Raw genomic sequence first — 13524 nt, forward strand, 5'->3', positions numbered from 1 at the left:
CCAGGGGAGAAAGGGGGTTTCCTTCCCCTATCGTTCAACTAATATAAGAAGGAACTGGAAAATGCCCTGTGTCTGAGATCTGTTTCTTCCATGGCAGTCTACAGAGAGAGAAGGATGAGCCATTCAAAGAGCAGAGTAGGACCCTTATGCTCTAAGAACATCTACCAGCCTTTCCCTTCAGCCCCTTTCTGCAGTAAAGATTCACTGTTTTGAACACTGAATTCCAGGAAGGATGGTTGTTGGTAATAGCATTTAGTGGTATGACTAATCCTCTTGCTGGAATAAACCTGGCTTGGGGCTCTGAGGTTGTGCCAGGAAGCTGCCACTGAAGAAGAAATCCATACCCTAAAAGCACCCATTTCCCCTCTAGTTGTTAGAGTATCATTCAAAAGGCCCTAGTAGAGGGTCGGAGGCAAGCTCCCGGTTAGGCAGGGGGTGGTGGTGGTCAGATCTGACGTCAGGGGTCCAAGACGTATTCCAGGAATAAGACAGAAAGGTTTGTTAGTTTCCACCCGCCTGCTACTCGCTGCTACTACTTTGCCCGCTCACCTGTCCTGTTTGTGTGTGCACTCTAGCAAAGACTCAGGATGGGGTGGCCTTGGAAATCCAACCACTCAACAGCCAGGAGGGGATCGACAATGAGGAAAAGGAGAAAAAGGCAGCCAAGCTGCCCAAAAAGGAGAAGTCGGTGCTGCAGGGCAAGCTGACGCACTTGGCTGTTCAGATTGGGAAAGCTGGTGAGTCGGAGAAGGGTGGAGCCTTCTCAGTATCGTTTATCCGTGCTCTTCGGGATCCCCGCTGCTTTCATGGCCTTCTTTCTATGCCAGCCAGGTCTGGCAGAAAGAAACTGAAAATTCCTGAGTGGCTAGTGCAGTCCAGGTAGCCGTGTCCCTCTCTGCAACCATCTGGCCACTCCCTAGGCTTCTGCAGAGAGAAATGTTTTCCTACGTGTCAGGGTAAAAGGCCCAAACAGATGGGAAGTGGTGAGCTTGTATCACTCAGGGAAGGTTCACATTAGCAAGAAGGAAGACTTTGATGACTAGTCACCTGTCTCGTGCATGACTGGGCTTGTAAATTCCCTAAGGGCAGAGAAGGCTGCTGTATGCCGAGGGCAGTTCCCTGGCCAAGCACGGAGCAATCAGCTCCAAACGAGGACTGGAGGGAAAAGGAAGGCAGTGACTAAAGAAGCTCTTTCCAGAGCGGAGGTCACTAAGGCACTCCTGTGTATCGTGAGAGGGAGTGGCTTCTCCGTCACTTGCTTCTACACTCTCTCCGGCCTTCTTTCAGTGTTGGGGTGGGCTGGCGAGGGGACTGCAGGAGGGAACAAAAGGAAGTTGGCTCCTTCGCTGGACACGTCCCTTCAAGTACAGTCTTTTTCCACTATTTAATTATTTCCTGACCCCACCTCTCTGTTTATTACAATCAGTCTAGTCCAGTACATTTCTGTGTGTACAGTTCACCTGGGATCTTGTTAAAGTGCAGCCTCTGATTCAGGAGGTCTGGGCTTGGGATCCAGAGATTCTGCATTTGTAATAAGCTCCCCGGGCGAGGCAGGTGCCGCTGCTCTGCTAAGCACGCACTGAGTTAGCAGGAATCTCCACTGTCCACTACTGCAGCTGCTAACCATGTGTGGCTGCTTCCATTTAAACGCAGGAAAGTTAAGTCCAATTAAACGTTTAGCGCCTCAGTCACATGAGCCTACTTGAATTGGTCGATAAATACATGTGGCTTGTGGCTGCCATATTGGACAGCGCGAACAGAGAACATTTTAAGCGTCATAGGGAGTTACTGGACAGTGTGATTCTCACCCATTCATTCAGTTCCAGCCCCCAGCTCATTCTGACCTCCACCACATCTTTTGCATGTAGACGATGCACGGGTGAGAGGAATTACAAGTGTGGAGGCCAGTCACTGAGCCTAGCACACAGGTCTAAAACATTAAACAGCCCCTGCCTAACCCCTCCTGTTGTGCTCCTGATGCCTGCTTTGTTCTTTAGGGAGTCAAGGCCACCCGAGGGCTGGCCTCTGGTCCCCTCTGTTCATTTCACACACCAAGCGAGACCAGGACTCTGGGGCGGCAAGTGGGATGGCCTGCACCACCCTGAGAGTGAATGCCTCCTTAAATGTTGCATCCTAGATGCCTTGCTTGCCTCATCTTTTAGCCCTGACCCTGAGGATGCAAAGTACAAAAGAATATACTTTCGGAGGCAGGGAGGGCATAGCTCAGTAGTAGAGCATGTGCCCAGCACGCACGAGGTCCTGGGTGCAATCCCCAGGCCTCCATTAAAAAGGAAATAAATAAACCTAATTGTGTAACCCCCAACAACAAATAAGAAAAAGATAAAATTTTTTTAAAAAGAATGTGCTTTCATTGCTATAATCACCTCTAGCCTTGCCCTCATTCCTCTGAATCATTGGACCCTTGGGAAAAGCAGGCAGAACTCAACGTATGGTTTGAATCAGAGCCCTTCCCAGGTATTGTGCCACAGGCAGGGACAGGTGCCCAAACACCCATCCCCTCAGCACTCCGAGCAGCCAGGCAGCAACCAAGGCCGTCGGCGCCCCTGGGCCAGTTGTTTCTGACCGTGAGCGGATTCTTCCATTTTAGGATGTGTAGGGTGACCAGCTCTCCCAGTTCGCTTGGGTACTTTCTTGGTGTTAGCACTGAAAGTCTTGTGTCCCAGGAAATTGCTCAGTCTCAGGCAAACCAGGATGGCTGGTCCCCCTCCAGTGTACCATATCTAACCCTCTCCGTGCCCTAGTTTCCTTGTAAAAGAGGTTGACAATAGTAACTTATCTCACAGGGTTGTTATGAGGATTTGAAGTCCTTGCCTGACTCATAGGAACCGCTATACTGATATTTGCTATTGTTGTCTTCTGTCTGTACCGTACCAGGAGGGAGGTTGGGAAGCGCCGGTCTAAGAGTTAGTGGTGTAGGTGATGTGCTGACACCACAGGGGCATCGCTGGAAACAGGTCGTGAATTGCCTGATGCTCTCCAGGCTACTAGGGGAGAAGTCCAAATTGACAGACTACTAGGAATAGGCAAAGACAGTCACTACATCATGATTTGTGGGAAGAAGGTAGGCCTGAGATAGAATCATAGAATGATGTTTTAGAAAACTAGACCAACCCCTTTATTTATGAATGAGGGAATAGACTGGGTTGGGGGCGGGGTTCAAAGCCCAGTCCAAAGCCACGAGTCGAGTTGGTGCAGTACTGAGACTAGAACCTAGTCTTCAGAGTGCAGAGTCATGTCTTTTCCCCTGCTCTGTAATGTGCAAGCACCAGAGGATGGATCGGCGCTTTTGGTGTGACTTCCTGGAGATGGTCGTTTTAAAACTTCATAGCAAAAGCTTCAATGTATGCCAGGCCATCTCTGGCTAGGGCCCTAGGCATACGCTTGAGCCTGGACTCATGTGCCTTGTCCCCGGGCAGGTCTGATCATGTCTGCAATCACAGTGATCATCCTGATTCTGTACTTTGTGATCGACAACTTTGTGATACATCGCAGACCGTGGCTAGCTGAGTGTACCGCCATCTACGTCCAGTATTTCGTCAAGTTCTTCATCATTGGCATCACTGTGCTGGTGGTGGCTGTGCCGGAGGGGCTGCCGCTGGCCGTCACCATTTCACTGGCTTACTCTGTGAAGGTGAGACTGGAACTCTCTTCCTGTAGGACAGAGACCGGAGGGGGAGGGTGCCATGTAACCTCTGGTAAAAGGATGGGCCACTCTGTCTTCACAAAGTCTTGGTGGTGTCTCCCAAGAGCAGAAGCCACTGACACTATGGAAGGACCATCTTGATCAGTTGCATCAATGTTTAAGTAACCCAGGAGAATCTTAGGAGGATTCACAAAAATGGCATCGTGCATTTTTGTGCAGGACAAGAGGATGAAATGTGGAGAGCTGTTAACTAGGAAACGGCCTTTGACCTGTATTTGGGAGCGCTCATTTGGTCCCCTCTCAAGACTTTTCCCTTCTTCCCTGTAGAAAATGATGAAAGACAATAACCTGGTGCGGCACTTGGATGCTTGTGAGACCATGGGCAATGCCACGGCCATTTGCTCTGACAAGACAGGCACGCTGACCATGAACCGCATGACTGTGGTGCAGGCTTATATCGGAGATACCCGTTACCATCAGGTCCCAAGCCCCGATGTCCTCGTGCCCAAGGTGCTGGACCTCATTGTCAATGGCATTTCTATCAACAGTGCCTATACCTCCAAGATTCTGGTGAGCTCTTCCTTTGCCAGGACACTTAAAATGGGTGGTTGGAGGGAACCACTGCTTTTCTCTTGTTTATTCGACCTGAATTGCCATCCCACATCCCATTTCCCGCTTCTCAGTGAACACGTTTGGGGTGAGACTAGGGAATAATCCACGGGAGTAGATGAGGTGGCGTGAGGCGGGTGGGACTCCACGGCTGTGAAATGCCCTGCAGTCACCATGTAAAGGCAGTATCTCGGAAGAGACCTCATGCTGGTAGCAGAATTGGGCTTATCGGGAGTAAACTACTCAGTTTCCGGAAACTAAGAGAGAGTGTTAGAATAAAACCCCCATACAGGGTGAGACACCAGCACCGCCCCCGGGGCGACGAAAAACCCGAAGCCCCAGGTGGCTCAGGGACCACAGTCACCACTGACCACTGTCCACCTACCCCACGGACTCTGGACAGAGGTGAAAGCTTTGTGGGGAAGTTCTCTCCTTCCTAAGTTCCCTTCTGTCTGGGGCATCTTCAGTAGTCCCACGTTTTTCCCTTCCAGCCTCCGGAGAAGGAGGGGGGCCTGCCGCGGCAGGTGGGCAACAAGACGGAGTGTGCGCTGCTGGGCTTTGTCACGGACCTGAAGCAGGACTACCACGCGGTGCGCAGTGAGGTGCCCGAGGAGAAGCTGTACAAGGTGTACACCTTCAACTCGGTGCGCAAGTCCATGAGCACCGTCATCCAGAAGCCCGGCGGCGGCTTCCGCATGTACAGCAAGGGCGCATCTGAGATCATCTTGCGCAAGTGAGTGCCCCTCCCTGCACTTCTCTTGCCCGCAGGAAGGTCTGGGTTCCGTGCTCTCCGCTGCACCCACGTGCACGACGAGCGAGCCCTTCTTCGAGGTGGCGGCACCGTGACTGACGACAGGCATTGTCCTTAAGTACCTCGGGTGGTTCCTGGTACTTTCCACAGCTCAGCGAGGTAGATGCGGTCATTACCCCTGTTTTAGAGATGAGAAAACAGACGTGCAGGGAAGCCGAGTAACTTGCTCGAGGTGATACAGCTAATAGAGGCACAGCCAGGATTCAGACCGAGGCCACCCAAGCTTCCCTTTCCTCCTCTGGAAAGAGAGGACCCGCCCATCTCACAGGGTCGGGCTGATTAAATGATCCAGTGCACGTAAGATGCCTTGCACACAGCAGGTACTAGAAATGTTAGTTCTGTGTTCCCTTTTCATTCTCAGTTCTCATCACAGGCAGTTGCGTAACTTAAAGTGGTTAGACTCTCCACAGGTCATTAAAAGTTGACCTACGTGGATACAGGGCCAGCAGCTGAAAACCAGTGCCCCAGCTCGGTGTTAGCCACCTTCTTTCAGTCAACGCATTCTTGTTGAGCACACCCTACGCACTGAGCCCTCTGGACACTGGGGATTGGGAAAGTCTCTCTACCTTTGGGAAGTTGAAAAGAGGAGGTGATCCACAAAGCACCTTGTTGGTGTTGCGTGCACGTGTGAGGAGGGACAGATGACATGGGAGAATCACACGGTCTGCCTGCCTTATCCACCTACCGGCCGCCCCACCTTGGAAAAAGGGACTCAGCTTTGGGTGATGGATGGAGATTTATGACCACGAAACAGTTTCTTTGGAAGTGATGCAGAATTCCCAGAACGTCTGTAAATGACTGTGGGGGCGCAGTGGGTGGGGAGGGGGACGCTGCTTTCTGACTGTGTGCCTCCCCAGGTGTAACCGCATCCTGGACAAGAAAGGGGAAGCAGTGCCGTTCAAGAGTAAGGACCGAGATGAGATGATACGCACTGTCATTGAGCCCATGGCCTCCGAGGGACTCCGGACGATCTGCATAGCTTACCGGGATTTCAGTGTAGAGCCCCTGTGGGACAACGAGGCCGAAATCCTCACTGAGCTGACCTGTATCGCAGTGGTGGGCATTGAGGACCCCGTGCGCCCGGAGGTGAGGCTTTGGCTGGGAAAAGGGCTAGGAGACGGGAATGGAAGTCTCCCAGTGGCCCTTGGCCCACGTGCAGGCCCACTGGGACCTAATGATAGAAGCCACCTCGAAGTCACGGGAACTGGGGTACTAGTTTCTGTTTGTGACTTGACTTCCCTAAGTTTCCTAACTGCTTCTCATTTACAGGGATGGATGTCCCCGTGCTTCCGGCTTCACAGAGCTGCTGTGGAGCACTGGCCTCATAGAGAGTGGCATTCCTATGGTGAATGCTGTCTGGGGGTGAGAAGCATAGGCTTCGCTGGGCTCATTGTTTGGCGATCAGGAACAGGCAGGTCGGCCAGGCTATTGCGCTCACACGGGAACTTGACACAGCATTGCAAACTGACTGTTTCAAATTAAAAAAAAAAAAAAAAGAACGGGCAGGAGGCAGAACTAACTGGGACACCACCTTTGTCTCTAGCCACCTTTTTTCTTTTTTTTAGTTGAAATATAGTTGCTATACAATATTATAAAGTTACAGGTATACAGTACAGTGATTCACAATTTTTAAAGGTTATACTCCATTTATAGTTACTATAAAATACTGGCTTTATTCCCCACACTGTACAATACATCCTTGTAGCTTATTTTATACCTGAGAGTTTGTACCTCTCACTCCCCTGCCCTCATATTGCCCCTCCCCCCTCCCTTCCCCTCACTGGTAAACACTAGTTTGTTCTCTGTATCTGTGAGTCTGCTTCTTTATTGGTTGTATTTTTTAGATTCCACATAGAAGTGATATTGGACAGTATGCATCTTTCTCTGTCTGTTTATTTCACTTAGCACAATGCCCTCCAAGCCCATCCATGTTGCTGCATATGGCAAACCTTTGTTCATTTTTATGACTGCATAGTATTTCGTTGCATAAATATACCACATCTTCTTTATCCAGTCATCTGTTGGTGGACACTTAGGCTGCTTCCACATCTTGGCAATTGTAAATAATGCTGCTGTGAGCATTGGGGTGCATGTATCTTTTTTAATCAGTGGGTTTTTTTGGTTTGTTTCTTTGTTTTTGGATATATACCCAGGCATGGAATTGCTGCCTCATATGGTAGTTCTATTTTAAGTTTTTTGAGAAACCTCCGTATTGTTTCCCACAGTGGCTGCACCAATTTACATTCCCAGCATTGACCATCCGAGGGTTCCCTTTTCTCCACATTCTTGCCAACATTTGTTATTTGTGTTCTTTTTGGTGATGGCCATTCTGACAGGTGTGAGGTGATCTCTCATCGTGGTTCTGATTTGCATTTCTCTGCTGATGCATGATGTTGAGCATCTTTTCATGTGCCTGTTGGCCATCGGCCTTTCCTCTTTAGAAAAATGTCTGACCGGTTCTTCTGCCCATTTTTCAGTCAGAATTTTGTTGTTGTTGTTGGGGTTTTTGTTTTTTTGTTTGTTTATTTTTGGCTTTTTATTTTGGGGGGTAGGTAACATTGTTAGGTTTTTTGGTTTTGAGTTGTATGCGCGGTTTATATGTTGGATATTAGTCCCTTATCAGTCACATCATTTGCAAATATTTTCTCCCATTCAGTAGGTTGTCTTTTCTTTTGTCAGTAGTTTCCTTTCCCGTGCAAAAGCTTTTAAGTTTAATTACACCCCATTTGTTTACTTTTGCTTTTATTTCCTTTCCTTTAGGAGACAGATCCAAAAAATGATTGCTGGGATTTATGTCAGAGAGTGTTCTGCCTATGTTTTGTTCTAGGAGTCTTACAGTATCCGGTCTTACATTTAGGTCTTTAATCCATTTTAAGTTAATTTTTAAATATTCTAGACACCTTCTTTCAATCAGCGTATTTGCACGAAGCACCCGCCCTCAGAATAGCTGAACGCTATTTTCAACTCTAGGGCATTGAAAAGTTTCTGCTTCTAAGAAGTTCTGACCAATAGGCTGTCAGTCGTCACGGCCCAGAGGCATGAGAGGTGTCACGCATTTGGGAAACTTAAAAAGAATTGATACGGTTGGAGGATGGGCCAGGGAGGTGGAAGGTGGTACAAACTTCTGCTAAAAAGGAAAGCGGTGGCAAAATCTCAAAGACCAGACATGCCCTGCTAAGAAATGTGGACTGTAATTGGGAGAGTAAGCTTTTTTCACACCTGACTCTTGAAGCAAATTTCCCCTTCAAGTCATGGTACAAGAAGCCAAATTCAAATGTGAGTATTGTAGGTAGGACAGAAGCGAGGACACCAAGCAATATAAAAAGGACCGGACTTGGGCTGTGCCCCGTGGTTCTGCTCCCCAGGGTGCCTCTCTCCCGTCCACAGTGAGGGGACATCCGAGCCTGAGCATCTTACCAGGCCTCACCACCCCCACCTCCTCCTCTCCTCTCAGGTACCAGAAGCAATTGCCAAATGCAAACGGGCAGGCATCACTGTCAGAATGGTGACGGGTGACAATATCAACACGGCCCGGGCCATCGCCACCAAATGTGGCATTCTGACACCTGGGGACGACTTACTGTGCTTAGAAGGCAAAGAATTCAATCGACTCATCCGCAACGAGAAGGGCGAGGTGGGTGTGGGTTGGGGGGGGTTGGGTCCTCGGGATGAGAGAGGGGCGGGTTCTCGTGTGAGGCCTCTGAGACCCGTGGGAGAAAGTGGGTGGCTTTTAAACTAAAATCTCTTCGTAGTGAAACGTCCCTTTTCCCAAAGCTGCTCAGACGGTAAAACTGGAGTTTTCTTTCTTCCCATGATCTGCATTCACAAGCTACCTTTTGAGACACTAACTTTTCATGTCTTTCCATTTTTTTCCATCACGGGATGATTTTGCACTGATTTCCCTCCACCTCAGCCCTCCAGTGTCACTGCCCTGTGACGGACAGTGGCACAGGTTAGGAAGAGGACGTGGTCTGGGTGTGGAGCAGACCAGCACTGCCTGATTTACATAGAAATCAAACCTCAGTCCTCAGGAGGTTTAGCTGCCTGAGCCAACAGCTGACCCTGGCCCACCTCCTGTCAAGGGTCTAAGACATAGGGATTGGCTGCCAGGTCGGGAACTGGGAGGAGAAAGCAGACAAGCAGGGCCTGAATGGTCACACATCAATGAATCTGCCTTTGGAGACTGAGTTGGCTGCCTCCTCTCCACTGGAGTCCGGAATAACAGTCCTACACGGGCCATGGGACGCCAGGTCTCGCAGGAACTCAGCATGTGTGGAGAAGTAACGTTTTCCTGGATGGCCGTTCTGGGCTTGACTGACCCAGGTGTGGTCTCGTGCTGGCAGGTAGAGCAAGAAGAGCTGGACAAAATCTGGCCGAGACTCCGAGTCCTGGCGCGATCTTCCCCCACTGACAAGCATACCCTGGTGAAAGGTGAGGTTGGCTCCTGAGCAGGCGCTGGGGGTAGAGGGAGGCAGGCCAGGGCGAGCGCAGGTAAGAACCCTCAGCCAAAGCAGCTGTCCTGTCCTGCACGGGGAGGTCCTAGGAGAGCTTCCCAGCTCGTGGCGGGAGCATTCAGCTTAGCAAACATCTCGGCCCCTGGTTGTAAGGCACGTAACACAGTTGCTTTTAAACGCGGTCGTGTCTTGTGGCCGGTAGCACCATGAATTGGGCAGCGCGGGTTCAGCTCTTCCAATTTTTGCAAGTAAGGAAATTTGAGGCTGAAAAGACCAGTAACTTGCCCACATTGTCCAGCTGGGAAGGGGACGTGGTACCATGCAACCCCTGGTCTCTGCCTTCGAATCAGCCAGTGCTTTTTGCTCCACATAGCAGCTGCCTGAGGGCACCAGACAGGATACCTGACGAGGCTAGATTTTCTTAGCTTAGAGTGCTGCCCGTGAAATAATTCATTGCTGTCGGGTGACAGTGTAGGACCTCCAGCAAAGGGAAAAAAAGAGTAGAAAGGGAGGTGGTGGCAGGGACCAAAGAAGAAGACTGGAAAAGCGCCTTCCGTGGGGGGCAGGCCTTGGACGGCGTGTGTGGACTCACTGTGGTGTGTCTGTTTTCCCCAGGCATCATTGACAGCACTGTTGGGGAGCAGCGACAGGTGGTGGCTGTCACTGGTGATGGCACGAATGATGGGCCAGCTCTGAAGAAAGCAGATGTTGGCTTTGCCATGGTAAGCAGCTCAGCGTAGCATCTGTCCGACTGCAGCCTGCCTCCACCATCAGGAAGCCAGGACAGGCCCCTGGGGACTCGCTGCCTCCTGAACCGAAACATCGCACTGTGTGCTCTTGCCTCTAACTCCGTCTCTCCTACCGACCTGGCCAGTGATGCGTAGAATGAGGGACCCATCAGGTACGAAGGCAGGGAAATCATGGCATATCATTGCCCGAGAAAGCAAGACCAGCTGAAACTACCCACGAACATGGTGATGTTGTCTGCCCAGGCACACGATGGAAAATCCATGTTCCGTGTGGAAAACGTGTGCTTCGTGGTCAGCACTGTTTATGACTCGAGAGGCCGGAAGCATCAGAGTCAACTTGGAAAGTTCACTTAAAATCACATATTCCAAGTTGGAGATCTTGATGCAGCAGCCTCTGGGCTGGATCCCAGAAATGTTTGGGTTTTCTTAGCAGGCACCCTTGTTGATTCTGACGTTTAGAAGCTCCCGGTTACAAAGTACATCCTCACCCTCAAGTAGCTTATGATTGTAAGCTTTCCATATACACTGACCTCTTGGTGATTTTTAAGCAGTGGCAGGACATTCAGGACGTAATCTGTCTTTAGGGCTCTCTCTTTAACAGCAATAGAAAATTTTTTTATTCCAGGAAATTGCAAGAATATACAGAAGTAGAGAGAATAGTTTGTTGAATCCCTGTGCACCTGTCACCCAGCGTCAGACATCAACGCTTGGCCAGTCTTGTTTCACTGACACCCCAACACATACCCGCTTCCCCATCTCTAGCTGAATTATTGTGAAGCAAATCCAAGGCATTATGTCGTTTCCTCCTGTATGTGTGTCCGGAAGGTAAGTATGTATCAGTAACATGTGTCTAAAAGAATCACAGCACTACTATCTCGTAATACAATTGATTCTTCACTGTCTGTTAGTATCCTGTTATTATTTATCCCATTATTAGTCCTATAATAATACGTTATTATTAATCCACAATAGTTAGTAATAGGATACTGTCATCAGGTATCTAGTCAGTGTTCACATTCCCCCAGTTGCTTCATAAATGCTGTTTTTATAGTTTATTTGTCCAAGGCAGAATCCAAATAAGACCCATACAGTGCAGTTGGTTGATGTATCCCTTAAATCTATTATTCTGTAACAGTAGTTCTTGAAGTGTGTGCCTCCTAGCCATACCTGGAAACCTACAGAAATGCAGGTTCTCAGGCCTTACCCCAGATCTGCTGAATCAGAAAGCTTGGAGATGTGGCCCAACCATCTGTGTTTTAACAAGGCTTCTGGGTGATTCTGACACGTCCTAATGTTCAAGAACCACTGATCCTATAGGATCGCCGTGTTGGGGCCCCCAAGACCACCCTTTCCATTTGTGGGCTCACTAGAAGGACTTAGGAGATTCAGCATATGGTTGTGCTCGTGGCCAAGATGCCTCACATTGGTAAAGGAAGAATACAGTCAGGACACAGTCACAGGCAGAGCCTGGAATCCTCACACGGGCTCCCCGATGCTCCGTCTGCAAGGGTCACTAAGAGCACACTCTTCCCCAGCAATGAAAATGCAGCAGCGCGTGTGTGATGTTTCTGTCCAGAGGACCCCATCAGAGACTTGGTGCCCAGGGTTTTTATTGGGGTTGGTCATACAGGCACCGTCTGCCTAGCACGTCCTAAGATTCCAGACTCCCAGAAGGAAAGCAAGTTTTCGATGGAAACCAAGGGCATAGTCTAGGCACAGTGAATCACTAACTAATTTTCAATTAATTGTTGACTGGGAGCATTCCGAGAGCCACGTTCCTAGATGCCAGCTGAGGGCCAGCCTTGCACACAGGCCTTTCTCAGGATAGCAGTCTCAGGCCTGGTATGTTAGCTTTTTTCTGCACAATCCTCTTCCGTCGTTTTTTCCCTAGCTGTTTCATTTTGAAGGAGCCGGGTTGTTTGTCTGCAGAGAATGTCCCATGGCCTGGGTTTTGTTGATTGCATCCCTGTAGTGTCCTTGATCGTGTTCTTTTACCCTTTGTATTTCCTGTAAACTTACACGTCTGTAAGCAATCAGATTCTAGATCCCATCTTTCACTAGGGGCTGCAAAATGACAGTGTTCTGGGTTTCTCTATTTCTGTAAAAAGAAATTTGCCCTCATCGGCTGTTTGGTTACTCCGAGGTTCAGTTCCGACATGAAACACAGGTTAAGTGCTTGATTCTTTTCCTTTATTTACCAGTTTTCAAAATAATGAGTTGATTTTTTAGGATCCTCCAAAGGTAACGAATGAATTGTTGATTTTTTAAAATTCACTAAACTACTAAAAGTTAATAGTCTAATTTTTTTTCATGTATTATTATGAGCTCATGGATTTATGTATGCTCGCTGTTTCAATCCACTGCCCTTACTATTGTTTTGATGTGCATGTTGACCCATCACTAGCCCCTTTGGCACTGCGGAGTCCTCTTAGTACCACCTCAGTTGTCTATAACAGCCTTCCTGGTTTCTTGCACGATAGGACGTTCCAGATTCATCGCGCATATTTCTTGTCCTGGATCTAGAATCATCCATGTCTCAAAGGAGTTCTGCTTCATTTTAGTGAGAAATGATATTTAGAGAACACAGTCTGAATGTCAAGATGTTCCTTACTTCTGACTAAATTACTGTTTCTAGAACTTTTCTGTCAACAAAGCTAGAAAGTCATATCTTTTATGTCTCTTTTTGCTTTGTGTTTCTTTGTTTTAAGATAGAGATAAAATACTGTGAATTCATATTGGCATTTCCAGTTGAAATTTGGAATTACAGAATTCTAACTTTCTAATTTTATTTATCTGCCCTGATTTGGGGGGTGGGCAGGAGACGGTAACTAGGTTTATTTATTTATTGAGGAGGTGCTGGGGATTGAACCCAGGACCTTGTGCATGCTAAGCATGTGCTCTACCACTTGAGCTATATCCCCCCCCTTATCTTCCCTGATTTTATATTTATCTCTTAAGCTGAAAATTTTGATTCCTAATGGCATTAACATAATTATTTGCATCATCCTAAAATACATGTAATAGTCTCAAAATAGCAATAATAATACAACTACTCTATTTGAAACAGTTGAAGATTTCTCTTGCAGCCCTTTTTCTCTGTAGGTGTATCCCACTGGGGAGGCACCATCAAGTTACTGTGTTTTTTAAAAGTCACTTGGAACGTTTCCCTTTGTGTGGTTGTGCCACCAACTGGTTATACCAGTTCATTTATATCATGTTTTGTGTTTTTTCCCATTT

General features: G+C 48.4%; 1 protein-coding gene across 5 annotated transcripts in view; it reads left to right on the top strand.

Moving 5' to 3' along the window:
- LOC105074573 (plasma membrane calcium-transporting ATPase 4) overlaps positions 1-13524 on the top strand; it is a 96630-nt gene that overhangs the window by 63201 nt on the left and 19905 nt on the right. For all 5 annotated transcript variants that reach the window (XM_074352057.1, XM_074352053.1, XM_074352054.1 and 2 more), the window contains 8 exons: positions 576-737; positions 3438-3652; positions 3992-4234; positions 4765-5006; positions 5942-6170; positions 8539-8718; positions 9428-9515; positions 10154-10260. In XM_074352057.1, the coding sequence (XP_074208158.1) occupies positions 576-737; positions 3438-3652; positions 3992-4234; positions 4765-5006; positions 5942-6170; positions 8539-8718; positions 9428-9515; positions 10154-10260 (1466 nt within the window). The remainder of the gene's footprint in view (positions 1-575; positions 738-3437; positions 3653-3991; positions 4235-4764; positions 5007-5941; positions 6171-8538; positions 8719-9427; positions 9516-10153; positions 10261-13524) is intronic.

This window comes from Camelus bactrianus, chromosome 23 (assembly GCF_048773025.1).
Source record: "Camelus bactrianus isolate YW-2024 breed Bactrian camel chromosome 23, ASM4877302v1, whole genome shotgun sequence".
In the NCBI taxonomy this organism is placed as follows: Eukaryota; Metazoa; Chordata; class Mammalia; order Artiodactyla; family Camelidae; genus Camelus; species Camelus bactrianus.